Source organism: Aythya marila, assembly GCF_965140915.1.
Source record: "Aythya marila genome assembly, chromosome: 3".
Taxonomy (NCBI): Eukaryota; Metazoa; Chordata; class Aves; order Anseriformes; family Anatidae; genus Aythya; species Aythya marila.
In genome coordinates this window covers 67,068,525-67,088,833 of record NC_139044.1, presented here as the reverse complement: position 1 = coordinate 67,088,833, position 20,309 = coordinate 67,068,525, and the positions used below count along the sequence as shown (strand labels likewise).

The 20,309-nt window shown below is 34.0% G+C and overlaps 1 protein-coding gene across 1 annotated transcript in view; it reads left to right on the top strand.

Moving 5' to 3' along the window:
• ASCC3 (activating signal cointegrator 1 complex subunit 3) overlaps positions 1-20,309 on the top strand; it is a 281,915-nt gene that overhangs the window by 183,734 nt on the left and 77,872 nt on the right. Inside the window, exons 17-22 of the mRNA XM_082756805.1 lie at positions 5,016-5,135; positions 8,941-9,105; positions 10,002-10,088; positions 12,320-12,496; positions 14,609-14,834; positions 19,238-19,392. Coding sequence (XP_082612931.1) covers positions 5,016-5,135; positions 8,941-9,105; positions 10,002-10,088; positions 12,320-12,496; positions 14,609-14,834; positions 19,238-19,392 — 930 coding nt within the window. The remainder of the gene's footprint in view (positions 1-5,015; positions 5,136-8,940; positions 9,106-10,001; positions 10,089-12,319; positions 12,497-14,608; positions 14,835-19,237; positions 19,393-20,309) is intronic.

The following is a 20,309-nucleotide window of genomic DNA, read 5'->3' as shown; positions in this document are numbered from 1 at the left end:
ACCACAGGATTTGGGGATTTTGGAGAAAAGTATATAAAACTGACCAACTAGTATAGACAGAAAATTAAATTTTGGATTTCAGGAATAACAAATACTCCTGTATGAAATGTAAATACATAAATATATAAAACTGATAAAAAATAAACTGTTATGGTTAGATGCCAGAATAAAATATTATAGATGATTATTATATTATTGTCCAAGCCACAGTTGTAAAGGAGAAAAAATCCTATATTCTGTACTTCTTTGAAGATCAACTGTTTGTTTTCAGACTTCATGCAATAGTAGTGTTATCTGAAAACAGTAGTGGCTTTAAATTAGTGCAGATCCTGTGGCTGCAGTGCAGTTTAAAGCAGGTAAAGATGCAAGCAGAATTTTGTTGATTGCTGTGGTAAATTGTTGTCAGTAAAAAGCAATGGAAAATGCCGAAAAGCATTAGAGTAAAAAGTGCATGAAACTTTGTTTTGTCGTTTGATATGAGTGATGCAATGACTTTTTATGTTACGGTTGTTTTTTTGTTTTGTTTTGTTTTGTTTTTGTTTGCTTGTTGGTTTTGAAAGTAACTTCATTTCTTTTTATTCAGTATCAGCTTAAAATTATATATATGATGATTTGATCCAAATTATCACAATCCCCTGAAAAGGACAGGTGTTTTGGAAATCGTTCTGATTTAGCTGGAGATAACTATTCCCTAGTGTGCAGCATTATGAAACAGTAAATACATTTAAAAAATACGCCATCATATTGATCAGTAGATAGTCACAGGAAGCACATTAGTTTGGGTAATATTGTATAGACACTGTCCATTTGGCAGTAACAATAGCACTATAGGAAGACTAATTTTATGTTGTTGACAGATTCGTTACAGAAGTGTAGACAGTAAGAAGATGTTCACTGGCATCTTTGCCATAATAGAGCCTCTTATTAGCACCAGCAAATCTGCACTGGTATATAAAAATATGACACATTTAGGAAGAAGTCTGTTTTTTATTACAAACCATTTAGGAAATCCAAATGCACCAAATGCTCGTGCTGTAATTGTAAAGAGAAACCAAATAAAGGCCAGAAGCACTGCTTGAATTCTTTAAATTCTTAATTTATTATAGGCAGATCAATAGCTGAGAGAAGAACTAGTAAAATGAGGGCAGCAGTTGGAAATATGGAAAGGCTCCATGCTTTCAAAAGCATATGAGGTTGCTTTTATGTAGATCAGGTCTCTTGCCAGAAATGGGTAGCAGCTAAGAATGAGGCAATGGTTCAGCTGGTGCAACGCAATATGTAATCCTAGCCACACAATCGCAAAGTGAAATCCAGAGCCTTGAATTGTATACCTGCTTATATGGTGCAGGAAATAAAATTTGGGTAATGTTGGGAAAAAAATATATATATATATTTTTTTTTAAATTCACCTTTCAAAATTAATTCTGTAAAAGCGGGACATTTTCACAGAAGTGTTGGACAAAGGACTAGATAGCGTATGTGGAAAAATAACACAGGCATACCTCCACAGTTCAGACAAGAACAAAAACAAATGGGATATGATGTGATGGAGTTTTGTACTTTTTGATTGGACTTTTCCTGGGACAAGAACCAGGGAATATTTGCTGCGATGACGGGTTCAGAAAATGCAAAAGGGGGCAGTTAGGCCGTGTAACTCCTTCCTGCAAGAAGTTGTGTAAAAGGTAGTGTAGTTCAAAAACTATACAGACATTGACTAAAAATCCATTGAAAGCTATTAGACGCACTTTAAGTGAAGACCTTGAAATGCAGTAGTTTAAGAATTCAAGAGAAATTTATATGGTGCTTGCTTCTTATTAACTAACAGCAGATGGTAAAGGGCAATCTCAGAGACAGAATGCTGACCTCAAAGGACCGTTATATTTATTCCTAGGAAACTACTCTGAGGTAGTGGGAAAAGATGAAGTACACCCAACTTCACTGAGTTGACACCAAAGTAGTACTTTGAACATGTACTTCAGCATCTCTATCTGAGAATCCTTTCCTGTGGCTTTGTTTTGGGTTTGGGTTTGTGTTTTTCTTTTTTTGTGTGTCTGCGTTGCTTGTTTTTTCTTCTAAAAATGAGCAGAAGAGGAGTAAATTGTCAGTGATTCTCAGTGTAGGCATGGAGATACCTTCTTCCTTTTCCACCAGCATATGCACTAGGCATAATGGAAGGGAAAAAAAAGTGGTTAGGGTGCTTAGTTGAGAGGAGAGAGTCCTGGGTCAGTTGACCAGCTGGCAAACAGAAAATACCTACAGCTGTATTTTTTTGGAAATACAGGAAGAAAGATAAGATGCGGGGGATGTGGTTTAATTAGACCATAAACTTTAACTTATCTGGGAACTATCATCAATAGCTCATACAGTGCAGGTCACCATTCCTTCCCTAATTGTTTCCACCTGATAAAGCCCTCCCTGACATCCACAGCTGGACCCCAGCTTGTTTCTGGCACTAGCCTTTCCCTAAAGAGCTAGAAACAGGAGAGGGTTTGCAATGCTGGACAGTACCTTCCTCAGGGGATGTGCTTTTCCTTGCATTTAGTTACAATTTTGTGATGAAGTCAGGAAGATAAGGTGGTGCCTTGTTTAGGGTGGACCAAACCTCCTAATCTATTTTTTGTGTTCCTCAAGTAAAAGCCTACCTGTCCTGGTGCAATCTGAAGGTAATAGAGTGGGCAGCTATTTGGTTATCAGAAGAGACACAGGATTCTTTCAAAGCCTTTCCAAAAACACTACTCAGGAGTTGAGTGACTAAATGGCTAATCTGAATGTGATGCAAGGTGTAGGCTTAGGGGAGCAGAAGTTTTGTTCCCCAGGTGTCCGGGGCCCTGGGAACTGTCCTGACCTGCATGAGACCAGCAACCTCATCCGTGACAACCGTTTGCAATCAAAGTTTTGTGATAACTAGTGCAATCAAACCATACAAATTCAAAGTGGAAAGTATTTCTTTTCATTGATTGTTTTGTATATAACTTCATACCTACTGTTTAGGCAATGATGGAAAATGAAGAACTTTTTTATTTTCTTTAACAAAGAATCAACTTATCCATTTTTTGATTTTACAAATACTAAATATCTTAGAACTTAAGAGGTCTCCCAGTTTTGTAAATCATTTATATTGAAGTTACTTGTGTGTGTTTACATTAAGATTACTTCCCTGTCATACAGTTTTAACAAAGGTACACATTTTCAAATAGTTCACAAAAGCTTTACTTGAACGCTAGATGGCAGCAAATATTTATAAGTAGACTATTGTTTTCCTCTCAGCATAGTATTCAGTAACTGTTTTTTAAAGTTGGGGGAGGAAGAAAAGTGCAGTATTATATTTCAGTGCTGTATCTGAAACCCAGCAGCATTTTGTAATCATTTTTTTCTCATTTTTACTTTTAACTGTGTAAATAGTTAATTTGTAAATAATAAAAGAAGATATTTGAAGAAATGAGGGAAAAATATTTTTTTTGAATTGTCAGGTTTCCCCATCTTCTATAATGAGAATTTTATCTTTTCCTGTTTGTGAAAGCGGTTGTTTGACAGAAACTGTTGCTCTTGTACAACGTTGTTATGCTATTTCAAGTTGTGCACTGAAAGATATTTGAATCATGGAAAGAAATCAAATGCTGAAATTAACCTAGGTAGCAATCTGACTAATAATGTGTAGGCTATATTAGATGTCTTCCCTGTGGTAGTTATGAAAATCTGGATGTTTAATAATGTCTTTTTCAGTTACTTCAGTGCATTATGTAGCTATCTAATTAGAAAAACAACAGAATGGGTCTTTCCCTGACCTTCTTATGGTGTTGAACAAAACAACACTTCAGAAATGTGTGAGACAAGCTTTCAATGACTCCCAAGTCATTGAAATCAACAAGGTTTTAAGTTATTTTAACTGAGTTTTCATTACTATTTTTGATATTTGTATATAAGTATTATATGTAATGTAATGTAGTTACATTATTTTTAAAAGTACCTATATTATTATTGAGGTCTAGGTGTTTTGATCTGAACATACATATGAAATCACTTATAGTTGCATAAAGTTTTTAGTTTTCCAAGTCAAGAGGAATGTTTACATGAAATCTAAAAACCAATGAAAGAAAAATATCATTAATATATATATGTAATAATAATGGATCACTGAATTTCAGCAAGAGGGATTTTTCATGTTTTACAGAACAAGCCACGATCAAAATATATTTTTAATGTAGCGTACAATAAATATTAAATTCTCCTGCTAAAATCAGGAGAAATGGAATAAGCACTAAATAGCTTGTTGTTAATGTAACTAACAGAAAATAGAGCTAAGATTGTCACGTAAAAATGTCTGTAGTAAGTAATATGATGATAAAATAACTACAGAATTATCAAAAGAAGTTATTGAATAAAAAACTGTTCTCATATTCCTGATTTGGCCTTGAAAAATATATAAATATATTTGTGTATTACCTATTCAATTTTGTTACGTTTTGATATAACAAAAGAAGTAGCAGGTACCTGTATGTTTGACCTGCCAGATACAAAAGGAACAGACTTTTTTAGGAACTGTATATAAACAGATGGCCAAATAGGGGTATGATGAAGAAAATCCTGAAGACTGTCAGTATGATTTGGGTTAGGACCAGAAAGTGTTTACACTCATATGAAAGTTAATGTTTTAACTGTAGGATTTTTTTAAAGTTGTTCTTCTTTAAATTACCCTGATCATATTCACTCAAGAATTACAATTTTTTTCTTCTCTGTAATAAGCTAGCTCAGTATTCTCTTTTAATTATAAATATCATAAGCAGTAGAAAAGATCATGTGGGCTAATATCTACTGTTATTAGATGTTCATAAGATACAGATGTATAAATGGTTCAAGATACTGTTCTATGCTTTTTTTTTTTTAATATAATTCATGTTGGAAACATACTGACACTATCTTTAATGCTAATGCACTGAATTCAGTATGTTTTCAGCCAAATATTTACATTCAGCTGTAATATATACATTTAATTTTCTCTCTTTTCCTATTTTCAGATTGCTCTTGGAACAGTAACTAATGTGGAAGAAGCAGTAAAGTGGATAAGTTACACTTATCTTTATGTACGGATGAGAGCAAATCCATTAGTATATGGCATCAGTCACAAAGCTTATCAGGTATAAAATGCATTTAAAAAAAAAATCTGTAACCTGTTCTGGGTCTGTAATCCTTCCCTGATGTGAGGATAAATATTTGCTATTTCTACTTACCTGACATCAGCAATTCTTTTAAAGTGTTTAGAAATAGAAAGATATTTTTTGCAGCCGAGTACTTTTACCACTAAATTAAGAGGTCCCTTCTGTTCACATAAAATATATTTTAACTGGTCAAGCTATGCTTTAGAGGATGACATTCATTTTTATCAGATAGTTTCTGTTAAGTTGGCCTACTGTCAGTGTTTCAGTATTGTAGGCTAAATATAAATGATATAATAAAGTGTTCTTGAGTTGCTTGTGTTTTTTTTCACTGTCATATTCTGTTCCAGAATATTTCATCCCGTGACATCAATTTTTTTTTCTTGTGATTTATTAATTGTAAGATTGGTTAGTGTTTTATTTTCATTTTTTGTTTATTTAGAAGTGTTTTATGCATTGATATAAATCAGAACACAGTTACGTGTTTTTTTTCAAGTTCAGTTGATTCTGTATAATTTTTAGGAACTTTCATAGTTTATAGATTATCTAAATATTTTTTTCCTCCTGTATAGCTAGTTAAAAGCATTTAATGTTATAATAGTTTGGACACAGGTAATTTGAGTGTTGTGCAGATGAAACTCACAAGTACATATCTGCAGTTTATTTCACATGTCCTGAATCTGTTTTGTGACTTAATAATTTATCGTGATATTGTGAGAAAATGCTGTTTCAGTCATTGTAACATGTATTTAGAGATTTTTCAGATAGTTTTTGTGGCTGATAGCAGAAGTTAGATTGGAGGTAGGTAGTCTGTGGTTTAAGCAAGCTTCTGTATACGCCTTTAGATCTTCTCGGGTCATCTCAAAGCTGTTTTCTACAAAACAGCCATATAGTACATTTCTATATGTTAATTTAACACTATCCAAAATCACAAAGTAATAGATAAATGAAAATAAAAAAGTTGCTTTTTAAGTGAAAAGAATATTGTTATCCCGTTCCTATAAATTCTTTCTTTTTTTCCACTAGGTATTTTCCTCTAGTTTTATTGACTAATTTTAGTTAAGGGCAACCATGGTGGTAGTACCTGGTGAAATAAGTAATACAGCATTATCAGAAATATTTTCTATAGACTTAAAAAAATAATTAATAGGTGTTGTTTCCCCCTTCCCTTGCTTGTGCATTTTTATTCAGCTGCTGAGAAAGTGGAGATTGACAGCACTTGGCTTTTCCTGCCACTGACCTCCTCTCTATCCTTCTGATTTGCTGTGCTAATAATAGATATTCCTATTTTTGTGTTAAGGCGACAACAAATTACATCAATTTGAAGTGTTATTCAGTCACATAGGAGCAAACCCAATGCCAATCCCGTCATTTTCTACAAAAACAGTTTTGAACTTCAAAGCTATTAATGTGTTGTAGGCAGAAAGTATATGGGGTGGTATAGTGCCAGCTGTGGGCATAACCATAGATTTGCTCACGTAGGTCATTGTGTTCCTCCTGTTCTAGTTACAGGTATTCAGTTTTCATAATTGGCATATTATTGTTTCTTAGTAACCTTGCAGTGTGCCAATTTCTGTCTTTGTTTTGGCTGACAGCCAGAGGTACCCATTCAGCACACATACATCTGCATAGCCGCCGTGCGTCATGCTCTTCTCGGCTCTTCAGTGGCACTAAGAAAATGCAAACCTGTCCTCCTTTCCCCTTCTGCAGGGTGAGGAAGCCAGGCAGCACTCACCACATCCAAGGATTCCTTCAGGGCAGGAAAGGTCCAGCCTGTCCACACAACCGGGGGTGTTGTCCTGCACAGGGAGAGAGGGACAAGTGTGCACCCACTGTGCACCAACACGTTATGTGCCCTGCGTGTTCTCTCCAGGGTGGTACCATTCATTCCCCATGAAACAGATTCTGGCCCTTGCCCAGGCACAGGTGCTACTCCAGCCCCGTTGCTTTGATTAGCAACTTTTTACATTGTTTGCCAGAAGTGCCGATAATGCCTTTTACTGAGAGGAAAATGGGCAAAACTTATGGTGAGAGGCAAGAAGAAACAAAGAGTGGGAGGAAAGAGAGGAGCAAATGTGTGTCAGATCGGGGAAGCCTTTGGCATGAATTATCAAGGGTTGTTTCTAAGAGTACGGCTTAGAGCTGTTCTAGGCTGGATCTTTTACTCTGGGATTTCTAATTATGCTAGTTCAACAAGAAGAGTACTACCCATGGATTCTCTGAACTGGAATATTGTTTCTCGGCCTTTTCAAGTTGGTGACCTTTCCTTTAAAGTTAAAACCTTTGTATTTGTGAAAAAAAAAAATATTAGTCTACCGTTACAGCTTTACGTTTTTTTGTATGTAAGGCAAAGGATTGGCAGGTAATTTGGGCTGCCAAAGGAGGGCAGGAGTAGGGAAGTGTTTTGAATTTTTTTTCCTCTTTAGTTATGAAATGTTAAACATCTGGCATCCTGATCACTTTTTTTTTTTTTTTTTTTGACCACCTCTGCTCTGAAATCTGACCTCAATGCATAACTTACTATTGAGAAAAGCACTCTAGACCTTTGTCATCTTATCTTTTCACTTGAAACTAAGGCAAGCCATAACTAAGGAGAAACAGCTTTGGAGCAAATCGCAAAGACAGGGAATATTAGGAACTAGTCTTGCAGCTGCTTTTTGGAAATGACTGTATTTGTTTGCAGCTTCACCATCCACCAGATGAACCACTTCAGCAAAAAGGTGAAATTGAATATTGTTCCAGAGAAAACCAAAACAAACTAAAGCATACCAATTCTTCAAGCTTGGTCCTTTTTTCAGTCTTGGTCATGTATCTCTGATGCACGTTTACCAAGAGGGCTGATATGACATACTCTGTAGGAATCTGAGCTATACAAGCCCAGAAACAAGAATGCTGCCTCTGTGCTAGAACAGTTTTCACTCTTTTCAAATTTGGTGACTTACCATTGCCAGTATAATTAGAGCCATATCATAGGTGCACCAGAGGGTTAACATGACTATTTTCACCCATCCCAGTCAGTCAGGCTAACCCAGGTGCATGATGTAGAAACACCCAATTATACAACAGACCCATTCAGGTGGGGGTTTGGCCCATCTTGTACGTACTACTGAGATAATGTATGTTGTTACTTGGACAAAATGTCTAAGTCCCTGAACTTTGATACAAATATAAAGGGTGCTGAGGACAGCATGATCAAAGCTTTTGGAGACATTAGAGCTTTTTTGTTAGTAATCATTTCAGCAATCCAATGTGAAGTGTATTCTGTTTGTGATGCAATCAAAGCCATTCTCATGTCAGATACCCAGGCAGGGTATATCAGCAGCCAAAATATTTTAATGAAGTGGAGATACCATAAGATTGCATACTTTTGTGAAATGATACTGTAATGATAATTTAATGAAGAATATGAAAATTTCTTTCATATTTCTTTCACTCCATATTTCATTTCTTTCATTAAAATTTCTTTCAAAGGCTTAGTTGTATGTTTATTTCATAATCACACTTCAGTTTCATCAGCAATATTATCAGTCTACAACATATTGATAGTCTCAAAGCATCGTAAAATAAGTAATTTTCTGACTACTTTGTCCTCTACATTCGAGTTTTGGTCAGTAAAATGAACATAGCTGTAATTTGTGAGAACTCGAGAAAATCTTGACTTATTAATTGTACCTAACTTTTATTTGCTTTCTGTCTTTAGTACTGAGTTGTTTCAATAAAATCATTCATTTAACACTTCCATATTTTTTTTCATTTTTACAACTGTGTGTGTGTGTTTGGTGTCTAGATGGATCCAAGTCTAGAAAAGCACAGAGAACAACTGGTAATTGAAGTCGGCAGAAAACTGGACAAAGCCCGCATGATTCGCTTTGAAGAAAGAACTGGCTTTTTTTCTTCAACAGATTTAGGCAGAACTGCCAGCCACTACTATATTAAATACAATACTATAGAGGTAAAATATGTCATTCTATTTCTGTGGGTTTTTTACTTTATTTTTGAACCTATACCAGTTGTATTCTATCACAGAATATGTAGTTGATTTCTTAAATAAATTTTCAGATCATATTTACCAAAATGGAGAGAGAGAAAATAGAGACAAAAAGACAGAAACTAAGTAAAAAGCAACAATGAAAAATTGGAGTTGATATGAAATTTCTATTGTCTTTGCCTACTTTTAGGTGAATTGTAAGAAACTTTTTGATACCAACAGTATGTGCAACCATTGGTACACAATAGCACATTCAAGTGTAGAGGTTGGTAATGAAAAGGCTTTTCCTGAGTGAAAATTTTATCAGGTTGCCATGTGCAACCTTAAACAAATTTTGCTACGATAATCATATTGTGTTGTAAATTTGTAAGGAAGATGCATTTGTACAAAACTATAGTACTGTTAACTTGGTTTAAAGTACACATTTCATCTTAGAACCATTCCTTTGGAACAAATAGATATTTTTTTCTTGCATAAATGCTGAAAAATCAGAGCACTAACATTTATTTTTTTTTTACTATCTTACTATCTTTACTATCACTATGTATAATTAGTCACACAGATATGTTTCAAATATATCGTATACTTTTTTTTTTTTTTTTTTTTAATGGCCATAGATTGCATGTCTCTCAATTTTATGTTCCTGAGTTTAGATGTGACTAATTTTCTGATAGTAGCAAGAAGTCATTCTGGAAATTGTTCCAGTTTAAATTGTATCCCTCTAGTCATCCAGTAACTTACTTACCTTTTAAACTCAAATGCCTTTAAAAATCTTGGTTAATGTTTCTTTCCTTTGCATTATATATACTTTTTTTTTTTTTTTTTTGTCAGTACTAAATCAGTTCTTTTTATTTTAATAGACCTTCAATGAATTGTTTGATGCTCATAAAACAGACGGTGACATTCTTGCTATAGTGTCAAAAGCCGAAGAATTCGAACAGATAAAGGTAAAGTTTTATCATCTCATACAAAGTATATGTCTTAGAACTAGACACTTCTGTAGTACTCACTCCATAAATAGTAAGTCCCTATTCTATAGACTGAAGTTTCGTTAAATACTAAACTCTTTTATTTAAAAATAAAACATATTTTCTAGGTAGGAATGATTGCCAAGAACTATATATGCTCTCATTCAAACTTATATGTAGTTCAGCATGAACTGTAGTGCACATTTAATAACTAGTTATGGATCTTAAAGAATTCCTTTTAAATGCTTTTAAGAACTTTTCAGCTTCTCAATTATTAACAGGTGAAGATAAGTGTCCATTGGAATGGTGCACCCAGGGATGAGATAGTTTTTCTGTTTGAAGTCTAAATCAATATTAGAACAATTTGCTGTATCAGAAATGAGGCAGGGCTCACTGAATTTAACTCTGATATACTTCATGCAGAGGATAATATTAGATTATCAGAATGATGAATTCTGATAAATTATTTTCAACAATGAAATCTGGAAAGTTGTTTTAAAAGATTCTGTTGTACAGGCTATAACATTACTATCATATTCGGTTCAATTCCACCCTCACTTTTTGCCTCCTCTGTGGAAAGGATACAATACAATATATTGCAAGCTGGCATGAACTTTTTTGCCCATGCTTGCATCTCATAGAGGTGCAAGCCAGACTCCACAGGGTTTATTATCTTGGGCTCAGTGCCATTTTAACACAATTATACAACTTTCAGATCAGAGTTGGCTCTCGTTCACCTGGCTCTGTGAATTGGCAGTGTAAATCCCTCACCATCTACATATTTACACACATTGTCTGAGAATTGCCATCTCTTTATCTAATGGAGAAATTTTATTTTGTAATCTCTTGTATTACAGAATATAATAAGCAGTGAGGTTTCACAGTGATACATGCAACATTTTCAAAGACAAGTTTTTTTTTTTTTCATGATGGTGATATTACTTTTCTGGATCTAAATTTAGCATAATTGAATGTTTAAAAGGAAAACATATGGAAAATATGATGTGATATGTTTCTATATTTGTAGTAAAGTCTACTGATGCTTCTTGACTAAAACATAGTTTTTCCAGCTTGCTTTCTCAGATTTGTATGGTATGGCGTGAGTGCAACATCATTTCCAGTTTATTGTGATTCTCTAGCTGTGGAGCTCTGAGTGTTAAACTGATTTGCACAAGAGTAACTCCGAATTTATCTCTCTTTGTGATATGAATTGTGACTTTTGCTAATAAGAAAAGTGTCTCCATAATACCTTTTAAAATTCTGTATCTTGAGATAAGTAGGTCAGTAGTAGCTGAATTGTTGATCTGGACTTTACCTGTACTGTGCTATGCAAGACCAGAAAAAATTACCAAAATTGCTGGTGTAAGTAGAGCATAATATTCCTCTGACACTGGAGACATCTGTGACTGAAGGACATATGTCCATCTTTTTCTTTTCTATAGGTGGCTGGATAGTTTGGGCTTTTAACCCAACTGTCTTAAAGTCTTTTGTATGTCAGGTAGTCAGGTCCAAACGAAAATTGCTTTCAGCTGGTTCCCTGCAGGGACCAAACATTTACCCTCTTTAAATAAGTTTTACACTAACAGACTATCAGTAAATCAAAGAATATGTAGATTTATGCTGGTTTTGCCATGTAAGGGTCATGAGTGAGAATGTAAAATGTTATGCATTATTCAAACCATAGATATGAATATTTCTTTACTCGTATTAAGACTTAATCTTATTAACAGTGAAAACTTTAATATCATGAATCATAGTACTTCACAGTTTTGAGTTAAAAATGTATTATGCCACATGCAAACTATGTAACTATAATGAATGCATTTAATGTTACTTCAAAATTGCCCTAATCCAGATGGACAGAGGTTTTACTCTGGTCAAATAAAAATGAAATCTCATCAGATGAAGGATGGTAGGGTCAGAAGATTCAATTTTTGTGGCATATCAAATTTTTGTATGTCAATGACAACTTTAATAGATGGTGATGAATAATAAAATGTCATTGTGTCACTATTAAGATAGTTTCAATTATGACCTATTAGCTACATTCTGGAAGATGTGGTTTTGCTTCTTCGCTCCCCCCCCCTTAAATCTAGAGACTTAATTTAAAAATAATGTAACAATATTATAAGGAAAATTTGATTTTAGTATAAAAGTTTTTTTTTTATCAAGTTCTTCCAGCCTCTTCATAATGTATAATTGTGTTTTAGGTAAGAGAAGAAGAAATAGAAGAACTGGATACCTTATTGAATGATTTCTGTGAACTTCCTGCTCCTGGAGGTGTGGAAAACAACTACGGAAAAATAAATATCCTCCTTCAAACATATATTAGCAGAGGGGAGATGGACAGCTTCTCTCTTATATCAGATTCTGCATATGTTGCACAGGTAAAAATAGTATTTTTTATGAATCTGTTGCTGCCTTCTGCTGTTTTCATTCTCTCAAACGTTTACAAGTTTTCATTCTCTCAAACGTTTACAAGTAGACCTTCAGCTGGACATTTTTTTAATGCAAATTGATTTGAAAATAAAAGCCTTCCATGAGTGTGGTATACTTCTAAGTGGAAAAATAATGCAAAATTCTACACTAGGAGAGTACTGCTTTTTTGTTGTTAAATTTGAATGTTCCTTTCATTGATGTTACCCCTGTAGTCTTATTATATTTAGTAGTTCTAATTTTAGTTGCTGAGAAATGTTATTCTTACCTTACTGGGTTTTCTTCTGAATCTGGAAAACTGTTGCAGTATATGTTTGTTTTATGTACTTTTATATTTCATTCCATAAAACATAAATTTGTGTTTTATTCACATCTTTGGTTTACACAAGAAAGGTAGGCTATTACAAATTTATTGCTAGAACTTATTGTGTAAGTTTGTATATCAACATATATTTGTTTGTTGGTTTAATTTGACAGATGAATGGTCAATAGCTGTACAGCATGTTTAGTTATAACACTGAAAAGAAAGAGAACTGCAAGTCTGTGACACAGAACTGCTTGCTTACAGAGTTAGAGAGACCATCTTAGAACACAAAAGGTGTTGTTTGAAGTTTTAGAACTATGAACTTTGAAAAACTCAAAAGTGACCAAATGTCATAGACAATACCAGATATGCAACATTAATAAGTGTATGGAATAGATTACAAAGTTTTTACCTTTTAGGTCATTCTGTCTGTTTTTTGTTTTTTTTTTTTGTTTTTTTTTTTTTAATTTATATATACATGTGTGTGTGTGTATGCAATGAATACTTTATCTCTTCTCCTTAAAAAAATAAATAAATAAAAAAATTTGGACAGAATTATTTGAAAAATTGCATTTAGTCAGTGCTAAAGGTCAGAGTTAAATACTCAAAAGTATCTACGTTCGCCAGCAAGATTTTCATAGCAACATTACCTTCTTCAGAAGTGTTTAAATTTCCTAGCACGTTTGGGCTTAAATGAGTCTGAAATCATTACACACATCATAAAAATTGTGATACTTGCACAGCAAGATCATCTTGAGTATGATTCTTTTAATCTTCACTTTCAAAACAATTGCTTTTATTTGTCTGTCTCAATTATAACATTTTTAGTGAGGCAAACATGATCTTCTCAAACCTTCATAAATTGTGCATGTGGAACCAGTGCTATAACTTGCATTTTTTTTTAATTGAATAGTGGCTATTCGGAAAATCATTCACCCTTTCTAAGTAAAAGAAATAAGCTTCTTTAGTAACATATGCTTCCTATCATGGCCAAATAATTTTCTATTTTTTATGCCTGTTGGCATTGAAGAGCCAGTAGAGAAAGATTGTATTCTACTCAATGAATCAAGAACAGGATTGCTAATCCCGGCACAGTAATGGTAGGCCAAAAAAAAAAAAAAAAAAAAAAAAAAAATCAAAAGAAAACCCACAACTTCATAATACAGCCTGATAAGCTGCTTATGAAAGGAATATCATAACTTAGGTTTTCAAGATAAGACTGACCTCATTCAAACTTATGTTAATAATTAATTTTCCAACTCCAAAGCAGATTTATATAGTTTAGTTATACATATGCAATAGGCTTGGGAGACTGTAATATATTCAAAAAAAAAATTATTAAACATCTGTGGAGATAGTGTGAAATGGGTGGGTATTATGGAAGTATAACAGAGGTAAAATCTTAAATCTTGAATTTCCATTTAAACCAAGCATGCAGATGTGTATTTTATAGGGGGAGAAGGAGGAGGATACTAAGTAGAACTCCCTGATCTTCTGTTCAAAATCCTATGACAGACCTGCCACTACAACTGTAATTAATTGCACATGTTTCTTTTCATAATTTCTGTAGGCAATCATGAGGTAGTTCTGCCATTAGACAGTAATGGAAAAAAATAAAGTTTTCAAGAGTGTTTGAAATAAATTTGAAAAGAAAAATCTATTGTTATGGTTGGTCAAAGATGAGTCTATGGGTTCCTTTTCATTTTACAAAGAATGCTTGAGTGAATTACAACATTTTTGCCTTTTTTTTGCTCTCCAGAATGCAGCTCGTATTGTTCGAGCTCTTTTTGAGATTGCCCTTAGGAAACGTTGGCCTGCAATGACATATCGACTACTGAATCTCAGCAAAGTCATTGACAAGCGGCTGTGGGGCTGGGTTAGCCCTCTGAGACAGTTCTCCGTGTTACCACCATCAGTCCTCTCAAAGTTGGAAGAGAAGAATCTCACTGTAGACAAGATGAAGGACATGAGAAAAGATGAAATAGGTGAGAATTCAGCAATGCTGATCTGCTTAAACTATTAGAAGTTAATAGGCAAGTTAGAACTAAGTCTGAGACGTTCATTAAGAAACCAAACCCACTCTGGTCTGGAAACCATGAAACACATTAACATGGTATTCTGGTCTGTCCAATACAGAAGGCTCATTCAGTCTCCACAGCTTGTGTTTGTAATATGGATGAGACTGGCCTATGTCCTGCCAATCCCAGCACACACTTAGAATGGACATGGATATTGATATGTCTTTATATATACATGTACATGTGTATATATATATATACAGATACATATATTTATATACGTATTTATGTCAATATATACACTTTGTTACCCTTCTTGCTCTAATTAAGTAAAACAGTACTATGAAAGTCAACTGTTGTTTTTTTTTTCAACTTGGATTTTTTTTAATGAAATAGCATTAACGATAAAAAAAAGCAGATTATTATGTTCAGGTGTGCTCTCATTAAATGGCTTGCTTCTGAAACACAGCATTAATTTTCACTGAACATGGAGAATTCATTGTCATTGGTGTCATTGCAGAAAAACCTTAATTTTTTAAGGGATTTGACATAATGAAAATGGGAAAATCCACGAGCCTACTGATAAATATAATGACGATTTCTGTATGTCCATGTAAACTGCTTTGGGTAAAATACCCACCAGCTGGTTGAAATTGAGGAAAAAAAATGTTTGTAATGTATTTCTTTTTCCTATCTTAGTATATTTGTTCTAATTTGGGAGCAAATCCTTTAGATCTTGAACTTTCATTGCACTTGTAATGCCAGGGCTTTTTTTGGAAACAAACTGCCTTTTAAAAAAAAATAATAATAATAATTTTTACAATGAAAACACATTTCATAGTCTCTACTTCATAGGTATGTTATTTTTGATTTGACAAGAGGAACACACTCCTAATTTAAGTTGCTTTATTGTGTGCCTAAAATTAATTTGAAAAAAGTTGCATTAAACTGTAAAAGTTTTCAGAATTAGAGAGTATATTTTTATTTACTAGGTTAAAACAAAGGACTATGGGGGGGAAAAATTAAAACTCAAACTGTATATTATAATACATAATAATTTTAAATGTATTAAAAAATAAAATATTTAAGTGCTAGCATTACAGTGTTTTTTCATTCAGAAGTATGTCACAAATTGTTAGTTTGTGTGTTTTTGTAGTTTTTTTAAATACTTAACTTATTTTTCCAAGAGTTATGTTAGTTCTCTTCTTTTAATGCTAGTTACTCCTTGTACCTAGCCTTGGAAAAGCAAGAAATTTGTATTAAAATACAACACTACTTTGCTTTTTTCAGCTTGTGGATCTAATATTCACAAGATAGAAACATTATAATATACATATAGAACATGTAGGTTTGTTTTATATTTATTTAGCTTCAAAGTAGGTGAGAATTGGGTTTGGACAGTGAAAATAAGTCATTGATGACTACATATAAGGATATTTCATGTTCTTCAGCATTATAAATGCCAAAGCAAGTGTCGTGGTTTAACCCGGCTGGCAGCTAAATACCACGCAGCCGTTCGCTCACCCTCCCCCCTCCCTCTCTGGGACGGGGGAGAGAAATGGAAAGTGAAGCCCGTGAGTTGAGATAAAGACAGTTTAATAAGACAGGAAAATAATAATAATAATAATAATAATAATAATAATAATAATAATAATAATAATAATAATAATAATAATAATAATAATACAATGATGATAATAGTACTACTACTAATAATATGTACAAACAAGTGATGCACAATGCAATTGCTCACCACCCGCTGACCGATGCCCAGCTTAACCCCGAGCAGTCCCGCCCCCTCCCCCCGGCTAGCCACCTATATATTGTTTAGCATGACGTCAGATGGTATGGAATACCCCTTTGGCTAGTTTGGGTCACCTGTCCTGGGTCTGTCCCCTCCCAGCTCTTACTGCACCCCCCAGCCTGCCCGTTGGCAGGACAGAGCAAAGGCTGAGATGTCCTTGGCTTAGTATAAGCACTGCTCTGCAACAATTAAAGCATCGGGGTGTTATCAGCACTCTTCTCATTCTAAGCCAAAACACAGCATTCCACCAGCTACTAGGAAGAAAATTAATTCTGTGCTAACTGAAACCAGGACAGCAAGTCGCCCTGTGCATCTTTGTCAAGTACTCCTTGACATACTTCTTGTCCTTCCTCTTTTTCTTTCACTAAGGCTTTGCCTGCCTTGTACATTTTATTGGAATTCGAAGCCATGTTGAAATGAAAAAGGTACAGTTTCCAGGTGCTGAATTGTTCTCTGACACAGTAGTCCAAGCTTCAATGTTACTGCTTCTTCCTTTTCAAATGTTATTGTCACCCTGGAGATAGAATAAAAAAGATAGGAGGTGGCTGGCTAGCTCAGACCATGTCCTAGGGAGAGACAAATGCATCCACTGGGTGTCAGCTCTTCCAGTCAAAGAGCATGTTGTGTGCCCAGGTCCTGGATTCAAATGTGCCATATATTAGACAACAGTCAACTCACTACTGCAGTGTAACCATAAAGTTTCTGAAATGCCAAGAAATCACTGTGGCATTTGAAATACACAGTCCCCGTTTTCAGAATGTAGTTGACAGTCTTTGTGGAACAAACAAAAATTATTCTTTTGTTAAGTATACATATTTTCTCAAATATCTTTTAGTTTATAAAAATCTTTTAGTTTATAAGGTTTTCATATTTCTTAAACACCATTGATAGCTTCTCATAACTATTTAAAAGAATGGAAAAAAAGAAGAGAGAGAGATTTATAATGATTTTAACAAGAAGAATTTGGGAGAGAAGCCTTATTTTACCCTAGCAGATACCTATACAAAACCTCAGTGCTGTGCTGTACAAACACAGAAGTCCACCTCACACATCACATTACAGAAAGAGATTTTTGGCATGAAGAAATCTACCTGTGTACGTAACCAATTAATTCATATCTTTGAAGATTGGCACCTAACTTTAAATAGCAAAATTTCTGATGTTTTATCTCTAATTGCAAAAGCTAGTCATTGTGCAAATATGCTGTAATACTGCCTACATTACCAACATGTACCAATGTAATTGTTTTGTTCTTCAGTAGTCTGTCCACTTGCAATAGGTGCACTTGTACCAACTACAAATTAAACTAATTAAAACTGTTAAAATTCCTGCATTAGTGTTTTGCTTCTTAATCACGATCACCATTCAGTACAAAATAGTATAGATAAATAAATATTTTGAGGGACAAAATCTGCCAGTTTGTTAAGTAAGAAAACTGAAGAAGGAAAGGCAAGGTTCAAAAAAAAAAAATACTATTTGCAAGTTGTTATGCTCCTAAAATTTGTGCAATAAGAAGAAAAAGTTTATATCTCCTTATCACATAATGCAAATTATAGGATTTCTTCGTTTTGGGGTGGTTGTTTATTTTCAATCAGAGCCACAGAGCCACATAATGACATCAGTAGCCAGTTATAGCTGCTAACAGTGAGTACTTATGACCATTATAGTTAAAATTTAAAATGTGCTCCAGGTAATTACATAAATTATTTCAGTGAAAATATGATTAATCAGTCTTATTTTCCTAAATAAACTAGAAGTTGCAACATTTTTCGGGGGGGAGGATGGGGAGGGGGGGGGAATAACTGCTGCCTACATACATTGGCTTGTGTTTAAAATGAAGTGAAGAGCAAGGGAACAAAGATTTCATCTGTAAAATACAACTAGGAATTTTATATATGTGTATATGTGTATATATACATATATATACATACATATATATATATATATATGATTTCTTTCTTGCCTTAGTTACCATGACTGTGATAGAAAATAAAATACAGTGCACTGTTTAGTTTTTCCTTTGGCTTGGTTACACACCAGTGTAGTCTGAAAGATCAGAGCTGCTGTGAGATGATTATTAGTTGCATGAATTTTACGCTATTAACTACCTTTATTCAATTTTATGAAACTAGTGTCCTGTGTACTTTGAATCACTACACAGGAATTGTAGAAGTTCAAATGTGTGTCCTTCATTAAGTAAAAGGTCAGTATTCAAGCTTTAAAAAAGAGCTATATGGCTTAGTAAGAGCCTGGTCAAAAAGTCAGTAAAGGAAAGGGAACTAGCTTGACATAATATGTTTCCAATGTGAATTCTTAATAGTTATTTTAACCCCTTAGTTATAGCCAACAGGCGGGTTAATACTGATTTTTCTAGGCTCTAAATTGCTAATTCAAGTTAAGTATTACAAAATACTCAGACATGCCAGGTCAAGAGAGTCAGACATTTACACACCTAAGAGCAAAACAAGCAAGTAATAATACTCCTCTCTAAAAGCCTATTTGAAAGTCAGAATTGTATTATTTTTCCTGTAAATGCAAATTTGTTACACTAATGTTTTCTTGGCAGGTCATATGCTGCATCATGTGAAGATTGGGTTAAAGGTAAAACAGTGTGTCCATCAAATCCCCTCCATTGCAATGGAAGCAACAATTCAGCCAATTACCCGCACAGTGCTCCGAGTCCGGTTGAACATCACTCCTGACTTCACATGGAATGATCAGGTGGGGAAAAAAAAAAAAAATGTAAAAAGCTGGAGGCCTAGAAGCTTCATTTAGCTTCAATCCATTTAGCTTCAATCACAGGGAGACCATAGCTGTTTGGATAAGATTTTTTTTTTTTCTCTAAAAAGCAAATTTGATAACAGGAATGGCATAACCTTTAAGACTTTTCTGGAAGAATGCAGCCAAAAATCATCTTTTTGTTTCCATTATTTGTAATGAGGTTGCCATGTTTATAACATGTTGAAGGAAGTGCTAATACTGGAATATTAATAGCATCTCACATAGATTTGATTTTGTACTGGGTCTGAGTTATTGTCCACAGGGTTATATGCCCAAAAAGGAGAGCAAAGGAAAGGGAGACACAGATGGTTTTCTGAACTGTGAATGAATGTCAAACTCAGAAAATAAAACCTTGAAATACAGTTCGTGTATGCCAAGTTCTGTTGCTCTCCATGGCTTCACAAATGTATATTCACATCAGTGTCTTTTCTGAATTGTACTTGCCTGAACAGAAAAGCAGAGATATGTTTGGAATTATATTCATTTACATTTTACAGTGAACATTTAAACACAAGGTGTTGTATTAACTGGACACATGTACCCATACTCTTTCATTCAGAATCTGTTAATTAGAAATAGATTTAAGAGAAATCTAAATGAAATGCAAATGTCCACATGGGGGCATTGTATTGTTGCTGCTACTTCTGAAACATTCTACAGAAAGAAGGCAAACATACATCATACATAAAATATTTGTCTTTTTCTACTCTTAGAAGATGAAAGAAATTATCATTCTGAAAGGTGTCTACTAAGTATCTTTTATTAAAAAATAAGTTAAAAATCCCCTCACAAATTTAATGTAATCACAAGTAAATTAGAGTTTTATTCCATAAACATTTAGATGATATTGGAATTTA